The 16400-nt window shown below is 38.0% G+C and overlaps 1 protein-coding gene across 2 annotated transcripts in view; it reads right to left on the bottom strand.

The window, feature by feature from the left end:
• LOC124802769 (splicing factor U2af 38 kDa subunit) overlaps nucleotides 1-15289 on the bottom strand; it is a 42117-nt gene extending 26828 nt beyond the window's left edge. Inside the window, exons 1-5 of one of the 2 annotated variants that reach the window (XM_047263762.1) lie at nucleotides 15089-15289; nucleotides 14606-14693; nucleotides 14456-14513; nucleotides 9504-9586; nucleotides 9247-9318 (exon numbers count right to left, since the gene is read on the bottom strand). In XM_047263762.1, the coding sequence (XP_047119718.1) occupies nucleotides 9247-9318; nucleotides 9504-9586; nucleotides 14456-14513; nucleotides 14606-14693; nucleotides 15089-15132 (345 nt within the window). In that variant the 5' untranslated portion in view covers nucleotides 15133-15289. Of the gene's footprint in view, nucleotides 1-9246; nucleotides 9319-9503; nucleotides 9587-14446; nucleotides 14514-14605; nucleotides 14694-15088 lie in introns of both variants that reach the window. The other variant, XM_047263761.1, reaches the window with a different exon arrangement.
• Nucleotides 15290-16400: the final 1111 nt, after the last annotated feature.

Genomic DNA, 16400 nt, shown 5'->3' with positions numbered 1-16400 from the left:
AAGGCAAATTTTAAGTATGCTTTCTTGTGCTGACTGGTGATTTCAGGTGAAATTTATGGTACAGTCAGTGCATGTGCCTTTTCTGTAAATCTCAAATGAATGCTTCTTATTTACATTAATAACATTCAACTCAAAGAAAGTTTGATTTATTTTACTCCACTGCACATGTGATTTCCATTTCTCTATAAGGTCTTTGAACCTGTTTACAATTGTTTTGACATCATTACCTTCAATTAATAACAAAGCATCATCAACATATGTAAAGTAATGTTCCTATCCTTAGAAAGAAGTAAAAGTGCATAGGAAGGTACACTTACTATGTCAACTTAGCAGAGGTAACCCCTAAAGTAGCAGAGAAACGCCTTGAGGTTTTTAAAAAAGCAGTATTTTAAACTATCAACAGTCCATGAAAAAGTAATTGCAAAATAGATGAAAGAGGATTAGATGTAACCATTTTATATACTAACATTCCAATTAATGACACCACTGGAATCGAACTAAGGTTTATAACACAAAACAAATTATCCAACTATAAAATCAGTAGTAAATCGAGTTGCTTACATTAATTGCACAGTATAATTCTGTTAAATTCATGGTTGCTATAATTTCACAGAAAGATGGTTTAAGTACTTCCAGGCCTTATAGCAGATATTTTCATCAATCATTTGGAGAATTAATTTTTTTCCCCAGGACAATCTAGACGTGACAAGTACACTAATATGCTAGTTCAGATACACTGATTAGAGATAATTATGAAGATATTAAAACTGCCAAAAAGTTCAATGACCTATTTAGTCAAATGAAATTCACATGTGAGAATCAAATAGATGTCCTCACACATGAAGATGTTTCATCTATGTGAGAAAGGGTGGGTTATGGGCCTGTCGGAGGAGTTCGAAATTTTTTGCCACCAAGGTATTGTCCTGTGGTACACTACTTAATGAGAAGGTGCCCAGGAGAATCTCCCATTTTTTAGGAATTATTTAAAAATCATTGGTATTCAGCTATTATGAGCCAATTCCAACAGACACACCGATCTCAATACGACCCATATAAGATTATTTCAAGCCAATGGTGTGTGAAAATGAAATAATGTGTAACGGGTGGAAGTTTCATTATTGTATATCAGTTATTGTTCAGTGTTGTACTGAGCTGGACATTGTGTTGCACAGTTTGCGAATTTCGAGATGGCGGAGCTAAGGGACCAACGTGTCTGCATTAAATTTTGTCTTTACAGAGACACACCAACTGATGCAGGAAGCCTATGGCGATGAGTGAAAAGCCATACTTGGTGTTACAAATGGTTCACATGGTTTAAAAATGGCCGGACAGAAGTTAAAGATGCCCCTCTTTCAGGAAACCCTTCGACACTCAAGTCAGGAACGTCAACTAAATTGTTCATGCCAATCTAAGACAGTCTGTCCAAGAGATGGCAGATGAATTTAACATTTCATTTGGATCATGCCATGAAATTCTGACAATATATTGGAATGCACTGTGTTGTCACCAAGTTCGTCCCACGGCTCACGAGTCTCTTCACCTCGCAATTGCGAAGAGCTTTAGGAAGTCGCAAATGAGAATAAGATGTTTCTTAAGAGAATCATAACTGGTGATGAGACGTGTGTATGTTTATGATGTCGAGACCAAAGTTCAATCTTCACAATGGATTGGGAAAGTTTCTTCAAGACCAAAAACAGCTTTCTACATCAGATGTCAAAACCATGCTGATAAAGCTTGTCAGGTCGGGTCAAATGTCGAAGCCACAACAATAGTTTGACATTGAAGGATTAATTCATCATGAATTTGTGTCACAAAGAGTTAACTGATGGTGCTATGTGATGGGCTGAGACAGCTGCGAGAAAATGTGCGAAGGATACGGCCAGAAATGTGGAGAGTATTCATGGGTCTCGCATCATGATAATGCACCTGCACATTCATCCCTGTTGTTGCGTGACTTGCACAAAAAAAATGAGATCACTCTGCTGCCTATCTTCCGTTCTCTCCAGACCTGGAACCCTGCAGAGTAATTTCCAAAGTTGAAAATCCCATTGAAAGCTATAAGATTTGCAACAATAGATGAGATAAAAGAAAATTTGAAGAGGGCATTGATGTGATCCAGCAAGAGGCATACCAAGACTGCTTCTGGAAGTGGTAACAGTGTTGGGAGCATGTATCAATTGTGGAGGAGATCATGTCTAAGAAGACCATGCACAGTAAGTGAAAGGTACACGTTGAAAAATTTTGTGGACAAAGTTCTGGAATTTTTCGAACATACCTCTTATTTCACACATTTATACATGGTGTATTTGAAAGCTTATCAGTTTTAACACCAGGTTGTATAAATTATAATGTGTTTTTATGTGAAACCAATGAGAGAGAACATTATAAAGCAGAATGATTTTGGCTGGGAGGAACATTAGATACTGTTTTTAGTTACAACCACGTTATCTGTTTTATGTATGTATCTTTTTTAAAGGTGGTTGTTGTTGTTGTTGTCTTCAGTCCTGAGACTGGTTTGATGCAGCTCTCCATGCTACTCCATCCTGCGCAAGCTTCTTCATCTCCCAGTACCTACTGCAACCTACATCCTTCTGAATCTGCTTAGTGTATTCATCTCTGTCTCCCTCTACGATTTTTACCCTCCACGGTGCCCTCCAATGCTAAATTTGTGATCCCTTGATGCCTCGAAACATGTCCTACCAACCGATCCCTTCTTCTAGTGAAGTTGTGCCACAAACTTCTCTTCTCCCCAATCCTGTTCAATACCTCCTCATTAGTTATGTGATCTACCCACCTTATCTTCAGCATTCTTCTGTAGCACCACATTTCGAAAGCTTCTATTCTCTTCTTGTCCAAGCTAGTTATCGTCCATGTTTCATTTCCACACATGGCTACACTCCATACAAATACTTTCAGAAACGACTTCCTGACACTTAAATCTATACTCGATGTTAACAAATTTCTCTTCTTCAGAAACGCTTTCCTTGCCATTGCCAGTCTACATTTTATATCCTCTCTACTTCGACCATCATCAGTTATTTTGCTCCCCAAATAGCAAAACTCATCTACTACTTTAAGTGTCTCATTTCCTAATCTAATTCCCTCAGCATCACCCGACTTAATTAGACTACATTCCATTATCCTCATTTTGCTTTTGTTGATGTTCATCTTATATCCTCCTTTCAAGACACTGTCCATTCCGTTCAACTGCTCTTCCAAGTCCTTTGCTGTCTGACAGAATTACAATGTCATCGGCGAACCTCAAAGTTTTTACTTCTTCTCCATGAATTTTAATACCTACTCCGAATTTTTCTTTTGTTTCATTTACTGCTTGCTCAATATACAGATTGAATAACATCGGGGAGAGGCTACAACCCTGTCTCACTCCTTTCCCAACCACTGCTTCCCTTTCATGCCCCTCGACTCTTGTAACTGCCATCTGGTTTCTGTACTAATTGTAAATAACCTTTCGCTCCCTGTATTTTACCCCTGCCTCCTTCAGAATTTGAAAGAGAGTATTCCAGTTAACATTGTCAAAAGCTTTCTCTAAGTCTACAAATGCTAGAAACGTAGGTTTGCCTTTTCTTAATCTTTCTTCTAAGATAAGTCGTAAGGTTAGTATTGTCTCACGTGTTCCAACATTTCTACGGAATCCAAACTGATCTTCCCCGAGGTCCCGCTTTTACCAGTTTTTCCATTCGTCTGTAAATAATTCGCGTTAGTATTTTGCAGCTGTGACTTATTAAACTGATAGTTCGGTAATTTTCACATCTGTCAACACCTGCTTTCTTTCGGATTGGAATTATTATATTCTTCTTGAAGTCTGAGGGTATTTCGCCTGTCTCAAACATCGTGCTCACCAGATGGTAGAGTTTTGTCATGACTGGCTCTCCCGAGGCCATCAGTAGTTCTAATGGAAAGTTGTCTACTCCCGGGGCCTTGTTTCGACTCAGGTCGTTCAGTGCTCTGTCAAACTCTTCACGCAGTATCTTATCTCCCATTTCATCTTCATCGACATACTCTTCCTTTTCCATAATATTGTCCTCAAGTACATCGCCCTTGTATAAACCCTCTATATACTCCTTCCACCTTTCTGCCTTCCCTTCTTTGCTTAGAACTGGGTTGCCATCTGAGCTCTTGATATTCATAAAAGTGGTTCTCTTCTCTCCAAAGGTCTCTGTAATTTTCCTGTAGGCAGTATCTATCTTACCCCTAGAGAGATAAGCCTCTACATCCTTACATTTGTCCTCTAGCCATCCCTGCTTAGCCATTTTGCACTTCCTGTCGATATTTTTGAGACGTTTGTATTCCTTTTTGCCTACTTCATTTAGTTCATTTTTATATTTTCTCCTTTCATCAATTAAATTCAATATTTCTTCTGTTACCCAAGGATTTCTATTAGCCCTTGTCTTTTTACCTACTTGATCGTCTGCTGCCTTCACCACTTCATCCCTCAGAGCTACCCATTCTTCTTCTACTGTATTTCTTTCCCCCATTCCTGTCAATTGTTCACTTATGCTCTCCCTGAAACTCTCTACAACCTCTGGTTCTTTCAGTTTATCCAGGTCCCATCTCCTTAAATTCCCACCTTTTTGCAGTTTCTTCAGTTTCAATCTGCAGTTCATAACCAATAGATTGTGGTCAGAATCCACATCTGCCCCTGGAAATGTCTTACAATTTAAAACCTGGTTCCTAAATCTCTGTCTTACCATTATATAATCTATCTGATACCTTTTAGTATCTCCAGGATTCTTCCGTGTATACAACCTTCTTTTATGATTCTTGAACTAAGTGTTAGCTATGATTAAGTTATGCTCTGTGCAAAATTCTACAAGGCGGCTTCCTCTTTCATTCCTTCCCCCCAATCCATATTCACCTACTATGTTTCCTTCTCTCCCTTTTCCTACTGACGAATTCCAGTCACCCATGACTTAAATTTTCGTCACCCTTCACTACCTGAATAATTTCTTTTATCTCGTCATACATTTCAGCTATTTCTTCATCATCTGCAGAGCTAGTTGGCATATAAACTTGTACTACTGTAGTAGGCATGGGCTTTGTGTCTATCTTGGCCACAATAATGCGTTCACTATGCTGTTTGTAGTAGCTAACCCGCACTCCTATTTTCCTATTCATTATTAAACCTACTCCTGCATTACCCCTATTTGATTTTGTGTTTATAACCCTGTAGTCACCTGACCAGAAGTCTTGTTCCTCCTGCCACCGAACTTCACTAATTCCCACTATATCTAACTTCAACCTATCCATTTCCCTTTTTAAATTTTCTAACCTATCTGCGCGATTAAGGGATCTGACATTCCACACACTGATCCGTAGAACACCAGTTTTCTTTCTCCTGATAACGACGTCGTCCTGAGTAGTCCCCGCCCGGAGATCCGAATGGGGGACTATTTTACCTCCAGAATATTTTACCCAAGAGGACGCCATCATCATTTAATCATACACTAAAGCTGCATGTCCTCGGGAAAAATTACGGCTGTAGTTTCCCCTTGCTTTCAACCGTTCGCAGTAGCAGCACAGCAAGGCCGTTTTGGTTAATGTTACAAGGCCAGATCAGTCAATCATCCAGACTGTTGCCCCTGCAACTACTGAAAAGGCTGCTGCCCCTCTTCAGGAACCACATGTTTGTCTGGCCTCTCAACAGATACCCCTCCGTTGTGGTTGCACCTACGGTACGGCCATCTGTATCGCTGAGGCACGCGAGCCTCCCCACCAACGGCAAGGTCCATGGTTCATGGGGGGTTTTTAAAGGTATAAAACAATAAAATTATAAAACATGCAAATTGTAAAACAAAGTTAATATACCTTGTCAATGCATCACACATGTTGAGGGTGCTGACTAGTATGACCTACAATGAAGCCAGCTGTGTAGTAAACGTGAAGAGTGAACTCAGTGTTCATTCAGCCTTTGGCACAAATAGTCCAGTTGGAAGGAAATTGTCTATATAAGTGGTTGTACGTTTGCTGGTATGTATTTTATCACTCACTCGTACGTGAAGCTTACACAACTGTTATGTATAATGATATAAACAGGTAGATAAAAATCTACTCACCAAGTGGTGACAGCGGAACACACACACACACACACACACACACACACACACACACACACACACACACACACACAGAGGGGGGAGAGAGAGAGAGAGAGAGAGAGAGAGAGAGAGAGAGAGAGAGAGAGAGATCTCGAGGCAGAAGAACTGAAGGGAAAGGAAGAGTGGTGAATGAAAAGGAAGAGAGAGGTAAGTCTCCCTTGACCTGGGGTTCTGGGTGACTTTTCTGAACTGTACCCCCTTCCCTAACCCTCTCCAGTCCTTTTCCTTCACCCTTCTTCCTTGACCTTCAACTCTACTGCGAGAAGGAGCCACTGGCTCCAAAAGCTTGTAAAAGTTAAATGTGTGTGTGTGTGTGTGTGTGTGTGTGTGTGTGTGTGCGTGCGTGCGCGCGCGCGCGCGTTCCTGCCACCACTGAGTGAGTAGATTTTTTTATCTATTCATTTATATTATCTAGACTTGATTACTTTTGTTACGTGTGTACAGTAAGACATGCATGTTGCCTTACTTGAACTGGGCTTTTAAATGTCTTAGCACTGAAGATGGTCACAGTCAACAGAATCTGGATTTGCAATTAACATTTATTTTCAACTGATTGCTGTACCCTTTACCACTCTTCTAAGCAAGCCATGAACAGGCACAGGAACCTTCAGAAGATGTCCCCACAGCTGGGCTTGCCTGGCTATCAGGCATGGTTTCTTGGTTTTAAGCTACAAATATCTCAAGGTGGCAGTGGACCAACAAAAGTTAGCCCTCTTATATCAGCAACAACCTCTTTCTTGCAATGGACAATACTAACATTTAGACTAAAAATATGCAGACAATTTTTTGAGATAATTTATGTAAAGGGTATTTTACCGGCGTTTTAAAATTGCTCAGTACAGCCTAGAATTTCCCTTGCCATCAGAATACATTTTACAATATTATTAAACAGCAATATGCTAGAGTCAATTTAGTTTCACTGTTTATAAAATGCAGAATGCCTATCTTTGATAATCTTACATGCAACTTTAAGATACCAAAGTGGAGGATTGGTTTTTCTGAGAAATTATTTTAAAAATTTCTAACAGTCAAGAAAGAATCCTTTCCAGAGTTTAATGTGTCTCCAGTCACCCCAGTAACCATTCACTCTTTGAAGCTAAATTTTGCAGATCCCACACAAAAACCTATTGACTTCAAAATGTAAAGCTTTTTGTAACCATTACTCAAGAATAAAATTATAAACAGCCGACCAGTTGCAATGGATAAAGAATTCTTTACCTAGGTTTCAACAAATATAAATTGGCTTCTTCAGAAGTTGGCCTAAGGACCATGAACATCATAGCTTACATTAGACAAGTATGAAACTTAAATCAGGAATAGATTTTAACACAAATTAGAGAGCTCTTGCATTACAGAAATATGAGAACTACGACTGGTACTTACAATTTTATATTGGTAAGGACTAATGTACCATCACCGTTTTTACGAATGTCGGCATAGATCCATTTGTCAAAATATGTCAAAGGGGCACCCCCTTTGGCATACAGTACCACCGCATTTTGGAACAGCTGAACAACATCCTTTGCCAGCGCTTTTTGATTATCAATCATAATGACCTGTGATGAGTGACGTCCTACTGAAGATCATTCCCAACCCTCCTAAACTTGTGTTCCATGACCCACCCAACCTCCAATTTTATCACCATAGTCCATCCCCTTGTCATTCCCAATCCTAACTCCTTGCCCAATCACCCATGCAGCAATTCCTATTACAGTGCTGTCACATGCTTATCCTAACCCATCAGAGGCTGGGACACCTTTGGAATCAGCTCTGCTGTAATTATTGCTCCGCTTTTTATATTGGTATGACCACCAATCAGCTCTCTCCACCGGAATGAATGGCCACCACCAAAATTTGACTTGACCAAGAGTAAAGTGGACCACCCTGTGCCACAACATGCAGCTGTACATAACTTGCTCTCAATTTCAATGGCTGCTTTACAAACTGAGTCATCTGGATCCTTCCCTCCACCAACAGCTTTTCAGTAGTGCAGATGTGAGTTATCCTTACAACACATTCTCCACTCCCAAAATTATCCCAGCTTCAACCTATCCATACACACTCCACCCAACTGTTTCCACACTATCTGTCCTGTCACCTCCCCTCACCACCACCATTGTGCTCTACACTCTGCCAGTGCATCCACCAGTCTTTTTCCCCTTTTCTACTCTTTTCCTTATCAAGCTCCCTTTCAACACATATCAGCATATCAGTTGCCTTCTGGCAGGTGTGTGTGTGCGGGGAGGGGGGGGAGGGGGACACTTGTGAAAATTTTGTCTCCTTTTCCTTTCTGAAGTCTTTGGTTGAAAGTTTACATGGAACATTCTTTTCATTGTGTGTCTGCAACCCAATGAGTCATCTTTACGGTACATAGCAATACATCTATTTCATAATATTGCAGACTTTTATAACTCACTGTTATGCAGTCTTCAAAGCTTAGTTCCAATCTACTTGTATAATAACTGAACAGACAATATTTGCACAGACTCAATGCATTCGCAGCACAGTTGCAGTGCCTATTACTGCACAGTTCGGATCAAAGACCCATAGTACCTGATTTTTGTATGGGTCAATAAGAACAAACTACAGAATCATACTTCTTTCTTTTTTCAACTGAGCATGAGCTTTTCATACACTAATCTCACTGGTCTTCAATTATTCGATTACTAGTAGACTGTTTAAATATTCTGTTGCAATTGTAATTACATTAGCATGTTAATGAGGTGAAATTGTGTGAAAACTTTTGTGGGAAGCAAATTTTAATATGACAATAAAAGGAAAAGTGTACAGGACATGCAAAAATAAATTGCTCCCTCTATTAAAATTTCTGCTTAATCCTGTACCCATTGCATTTTTAATAATAAACAGCTGCTAAAGTAATTTGTCATACTGACATAACCTGTTAATTTGATCATTTGCAACTACCTTAAAAGTTCTGTGAGACACACATTTGGGTGTTGGCATAAGCTCTAGAACTACACCTCCCCTACACCACTGCCCCATCTGCAAGGGATGCCACCCCTACTGTTGTCTCCCCCACAGCACTATCTGCACAGCTAGTAGCTACATAACATAAAACACAGTATGTGAAAATATTCTGGTGATAGCTTAACCCATTTGCTGATCTTACCTTAATGTACACGTTTCCAACAAGATGGTCTCCCAAGTTGTCACATACATTCATTTCTTCTATTTCACCATACTGCAAGGAAAAATAAACACTTAAGAAAAAAAAGGTATGCAGGGAGGAATGAAAACATCAGGAAGGAGTGGAAAACAAATTCAACAAAACTAACAGTTCTGAACACTATTACTTTACATCTACTTGCTAGAGAGGATGAGGAGGAAGGAACCATTACTTCCAGTCAAGGTATGGAGTTTCCTTACCTTATCTTCACATTCCACAAAAACATCTTCAAAGAAATTGTCATAATGTTCCTGCATTTCTTCATCTGATACATTTGCCACAACTGAAACAAATACATTTGTCAGTCAACTATTTCACACAACACAATATCTTAGCAATACTGATACTATGGAGGAAAGTAATCAATATCAACAACGCACAGTGCAACAGACAGTGGTTGTATTTACAAATATTAGAATGAAAGTTGCAAGTTTAGAAATTATAAGCAGGTACTTCTTGTACAACGCAACTCTATCTGCATTCATTAACCTCTTCGGCATCACAACATTCACAGGGAGTCACCTCAAATTCAAATAAATATGTTCAGTAACACAAAACCAGGAAGTACTGCAAGTTGAGTAACTGATTACCTAAAAGGATGGAAGGGAGGTTTAATGTCTCGTCAATGGCGATGTCAAAGATGGAGCATGAGTTATGAAATGACGACGGACAGATTAGGACTCAGCCATACCATTCTCAGCAATACATTCATACTTGCAATCATTTTGATTGATTTAAGGTAAACACAGAATACTTAACTCTGTATGGCCAGACTGGGTACAAGCCCTGCTCCTCACAAATTACAATCCATTTTGCTAACTTTAATCAATGGATCACTTTGACATGTTCCAGAATTCTATAAATTAAATACCATTTATCACAGTGAGCATTCCTTTTATAGAAATATGCTAACTAATTAACTTAAAATCACACCACAAGCAAAAACATTACATAAATGAAAATGGATCATGACTATGCTACTGAGAACTGACAGCTAAGACATACTGGTAGAGAGATTTTACAACTGAACAGAATGGAAGATAGACAAAGCAGATTTTCTGATTGGTTGTTGCTATGGCAGCTGACAACTTTGTTTTTATAATCCAGGTACAGATCTAAAAATAGTAAACATTTTAACAGTTGCAACCACATTTCCAGAGAATATGCCAAGATATTTTGAAGATCACAGAGAGACAACACCACAAAACCTGTTGTGAAAGGCAACACAATGGCCATCATAAATTTTGGGGATCATGACAATCTGACTGTAGCCTTTGACAAGTCATACCTTAGACCTCCTGTGAATAATGACACAGTGAGACCTCTGCATGACTATTATAGTTAATGCAAAACAAGTTAGTTACAGAATGAAATTTGCAAATTGTACACACCTATTTGATTATACTACCCAAAATACTTCAAAATCACACCGTAATGTTACATCCATACACCTCAGCAGAAATCTCAAGCCATCACACAAACTGTGTGAATTTACTGAAGGCCATCACATCAATATTTATAAAAAGAAACACTACTGTATTGATCATCAGCTGTATAATCCAAGCTTTGTACTGGCTCATAAACCACATTAGGGCAGGTATAACATATTACATTGTAAAGGTATGTTCATATGTCTTTTTCATGTTCAACTTTGAGTAGGAACATAATTTTTCAACAGTACAACTAAACATGCCTATTTAAGCATGCATAATTTCCTGGAAACTGAAGTCATGCATACAGTGCATCGCTTCCCGGCTTCACTGGGAGTGAGTATTTACAATCTTTAGTAGCTGGTGTCATATGTGTTATATTGTTTAGTGTGTTGAGGTTACGTTGTGAAGTGAATTTTGTGCAAAATGTCTGTTGACTCCAAAAGGAAGCATGTTTAAACTTATACATAATTACAAAGTTGTATGGAATGCCACTCCTGAAGATTATTTGAATTAAAATTTGACACGTATTAGATAATAAGTCTGACCATACTGCTGTATGAAGTAAGATACCATGAGCTTTGAAGTAGTAAAACAGAAGAACATGCTAGAAGTTCATGAAGGGTGGATGAATATTCATGCTATCGTGATTTAATAACCGAGAAGCCCGACATTCAAACACAAGAAATGCTGAGGTATTTGTAGCTCCTAAAAAAGGTACTAGAAATAGAAATGAAGGAAGATGAAAAAAAAATCTGATCTAGTCGATTCTGGTGGCTATGAAACTCCCCAATTTGCTGAGTCTGAGGATGTTAATCTACATATATTATTTAATGATTAAATTGTTTAAACCACTTTTCTTCTAAAATACAAATGGTGCATTGAAAGTTAGTTAATCTTTATATAATTAAGAATAGCCCTTAAATATTTCTCAGTTTTGGAAATAATCACTGAAATGCTTTATTTTGAAATATGAAATAAATAATTCAAACAAGTATATAAGTTGCCAGTTACTAGCCAACAATATTCGTATTGCCAGCCTTAATGCTGCAGTCTCAAGCAGAAAACCTAAAATCTCATTGTGACTCCCTCTTTAAATTTGCGTACAAAATATTGTCACCTTGTACTTTTCATACCACTATTTATATATTTCTTTACCTATAGTCACTTTTGCATTTCCATTTTCTGTTGCCTTTTCATTACAGCAAATACAGAACACACCGGAAGGAAGGAACTCCACAGCAAACTGCTTTTACAATGAGGTAACATGTGGACCCAAGAATGCCAATGCGTACATGCGTACTTTCCACAAATTTATGTGCATGCTCTTATTCCGATGCATCTGCACACTAGGAAAGAAACATTGTGTGGAGGTTCCTTAACAGTTATCGAGGGGAACAAAGATGTGGAAGAATCGATGACCAGTTCAATTCCCCATATTAGTTGCTCCGCATTGTATGTTAAGATTACTTATTCTCTTTACAACCATTTCATAGAATGACTAAGCGGTCCTAAATCAATATTAAATTTGCAACACAAATTTGGAAGCAATTTCTATCCTCCTTTCAAGTAACTCTTGCATTTACAGCAAAAGAACAATCCCTCAGGTCAAATTTCAGAAGACCAAAAAAGCGAACTGAATTCAATAGCAAGGCAAGTCATAGTTCTCAAAGAGAACGTAGGTAAAAACACAGAAAGGTGTGCTTCTGTGCTTCATGCAGGAATGTTGTAATAATTTGCTGTTATATAGATGGGAACAAAACGTCTGTTACACAGCCAGTGTGAGAGCAAGAGGCAGACAAAGTGTTTCAAAGTAATCCTTCCGGAAGAATGATCTATGTTTTAAACTTGTTTGTAACTGATAAAAATTGATTTGTGTACTATAGTATTCTTTATATTTTACTTCACCATACTGACACTCATTTGTACGAAATTTTACTAAAGGCGTGTCAGTGCATCTTGCCATTATTTAAGTTTCTTGGCTTACATACAGATCAAGGCCAGTGGCAGTCACAGCAGTGCTCATCTACTGCTTATGGGTTGGCAATGCATCTGTTCTCTGTAGAAAGTGGGATGATTCATGGATATATCAACCAATGAGGCGCAAAATGGAGACATATTTCTTGCACAAAGGCCATTGTCTTTTAGCTTATTTTTGGTGTGTGAGTGAGTTCCAAGAGAAATATTTTGTGATTAAGGCAGTGATAGCTATAAAGTGAACCGATTTACATGATTTAGTGCTGCACGGTGACATCATCCATTCATGCACGTCTGGTGGATTAATTGCAGAGACACAAAAATATATCAAATGTGATAGTGAAAATACTCAAAGGGTCAAAGGTTCCTGCAAATGGAATCATCTTGTGTTCTTTACCTCAATCATTGGAGAAGGTAGGTGGATCAATGTTTACAAACTATAGTTGCACATTCGATATATTAATAAACATCCACATACCTTCTCCCATGACTTAAGTAAGAAACACTGATCCATTTATTCAGTAGGCCCGCGAAGATCGACTGCTTAGCAACACAAGAGCGTACAAATATCTCTTTGCTTTTTCAAGTATATGATGATTTGCAGCACTGTCCTTGATTTGCAGATACCAGCACAGTTTAAGGAGCTGTAACTCAAACAAGGAACAATGAAATTTATTCACCCTTTCTCCCAAATGTATTACTTCAAAACAAACTGCCTGCTGGCCACGTAACACAAACAGCTTATATGTTGTTCCCATCATACCTCACAGCAAGCGCTGACAACATTGCTGGACAAAATGCCCAAGTACATCACTGACCCTATTCTACACCTTTACCTGCAAATGAAACAAAGATATACTCCCCCAAAGTATTACATCACTTTTTTTAAGTTCAAACTTCAGTTTGCTATTTCCTAATTGCCAGGGGAAAGTCAATGATCACTTGTATATCAGTATTTCCTGGTCACACGACCACCACAGTAAATACATATCTGAAATGAAGAGTTACAGAAATATCCTGTTGCATGTACATACCGTATATTTCTTTATATTTTCGAATCTAAGTGATCTAATATTCCTTCACCATATAAATTCCATATTTGCTTCCATCTAAATACTACATGTTGCAAGTTATTGCTCTGCAAATTTCTTTTATCTTTAAATATATTGTAAATTAATAAAAATTATAAATTTCTGTTCAAAACTGAGGGAACATTAACTTCCTTCACCAAACTAAATACAAGCTACAACCAACCATACATCGTGTACCTAAGAGCACCACCTTCTACAGAGTGCATGGATTGTCACATTCACAATTTTCCAAGAAAACTGGAGAAACTATTTCTTACTTCAAGAAATTTTAATATCAAAATGCATTCATACCATCAAAATTAGCAATACAACTACCTGTAATTATTATTTAGGAAGTTAAATTACTGTTTTTAATCCTGCAATTTAACTTTTCCACAAAAATTGATATATACACCATTTCAAGCTGTCACATTTGGACAGATACTTCATTAAGATCACACCCTTCATTAAATTGCAGGATCATATGCTGTATGTATAATGTTAATTCCCTATCTGATACTATCTATTCTGTTTACCCAAAACTCATTAGTACGTCAACGAGCAATAAATAACAACCTGAGAATCTAATTTCCCTCAAACGCAAAATAGCATTTATTAACTCCCACACATACAGCAGAGACTTAAAACTTAGAAAACCAAACTTACGATGCGAACCATCGGCAGATTTAGCAGAGTTCTGAGGATTGACGTATAGGTTCTGCAGCAGCACGGTCTGAAAATAAAACACAATCAACCAATAATACCAAAAACAAATTGCCTTTAGTTCAAAAGCAGGTAAGCATTCACTTTTAACACGAAACTCACCTGGCTGAATGTTGGTTTGTTGTGTATTCTGGAACACCGATCGCCATGGCGACATGCCCCTATCTTGAAGTAGAATGAACAATTAACTCTGAAAAGGGACACAATACAAAAAATGAACTTCGGTGAGCAAAAGCACCTAGTTAATGCACATAAATATAACGACTCTAAATTCCTATCGCACTGAACTCCCCGTAGCTGTGTGATGGAAACCGATAGTTCAAACAAGTTTGATAGTCAAAACACAACGCTCTATGGCTTCCATTATTTATATAAGGAGGTGACGTTATTTGTCAAAATATCATGTACAATATCAACCGGAGTAATGCATAACAAACTAATCAATGGCGGAAGAAACCAACTGGCCCAAACATAACTGAACAATTACGCGTATTTACACAAAAATTTACGGGGTAAAGTTGTTTGAAAATTCTAAGCGCCACTCCACATTGGTTTCACTGTAAAACACGCAGCTCAACAACTTACTTGTCCTTTTCTGTACCAAAAATTGACGCAAGGTATTCTGCCATTCTTCAATGTTTTTATATCACGCCGACCAAATAATTCGAAAAAGAAATTAGCTATAAATGACAACACTACCACCACATCTCCGTCATCACAAATGGCGTTCCTTCTTCTCAACTCTGAAGCGAAAATCACAGAATGAACAACCGAACATGAAAAATACATCTCTGGTGCCCAGAGGCGAAAATTAAGGCCTGATTCCATACAGAATTGTTAGTGGCACCAACCACAACAACGTAGTCGCCAAATTCACAAACAGTAACCACGTTGCTTCTGGCGGAGTTTCCAATGTTGTTTGAAATGTCATTTGTGATAACCTGTAATTGTGAGCAGGAGAACAATAACTGAATCTGAAAGATGTAATATTCCTACTCGAGAAGTTATTTGCCCGGAGCGCAATAAATGTGTACACAGAAAAATAGTTTCAGCAATAAAAATTGCTATCTTTAGATCATAAAAAGTATGGCTATTTTTTACAGTATATTAATCGTCATTCGTCATAAAGAAGACCTTTTAATACACGTGTCACATATCATCTACATAAATTGACCATTGTGCCACTGTGGTCTACGTATGCAGATGGTATGTAATGCATATATTAGAATTTCTTCTTTATAAAGAATAACGATAATCAGACTGTAAAATTATTTGAATTTAGCATGCCAAAACTAGTTGTCTATATATATATATATATATATATTGCGATCTGGATATATAAACTACTCTAGTAAGAAGATTAATTTACTCAAATTTCATATATCTTGCGGACGACCGGATATGAAGAACATATATGCAGAACAAGGAAAAAGTACATTATAGTGTACACCATGATATACAAACTCCTAAAAGTCGTTAGGCGCATGATCTACGATGTTTTGCAGGTACTTGCAATTTCGATTTTGCATATGTGGCTGGAATCAGCCCACTGAAATACTGCGTCTTTCATGCGGTGTCCAGTGTCGACGGAAAGCGTCGGTCTTTTCTCATTACAAATAAACTGAAATTTTAAAGTTGAATTTTACATAGTTATTCGATATAGCGCTCCCAAATTAGTCTACAACGATATCTGTTTTATCAACATGTGTTAGCAGGGACTGTAAAACACGAAGAACAACCAACAAGCCTACTCCAGTATTGACTGAACAGATCGTTTTTTTTGTCTGTATAAGTCTGTGTTGAAAATATCGGATGAACTGAGTCTTTTCTAAGTCTTTTTTGGTCTGGTGGATACAGGATACGATTCTGAGTTGTCCTATGTATATCGCAATTTTGT

This window comes from Schistocerca piceifrons, chromosome 6 (assembly GCF_021461385.2).
Source record: "Schistocerca piceifrons isolate TAMUIC-IGC-003096 chromosome 6, iqSchPice1.1, whole genome shotgun sequence".
Lineage (NCBI taxonomy): Eukaryota > Metazoa > Arthropoda > Insecta > Orthoptera > Acrididae > Schistocerca > Schistocerca piceifrons.
Note: the sequence above shows the minus strand (reverse complement) of the source record. Positions and strands in the feature narration are given on the sequence as shown.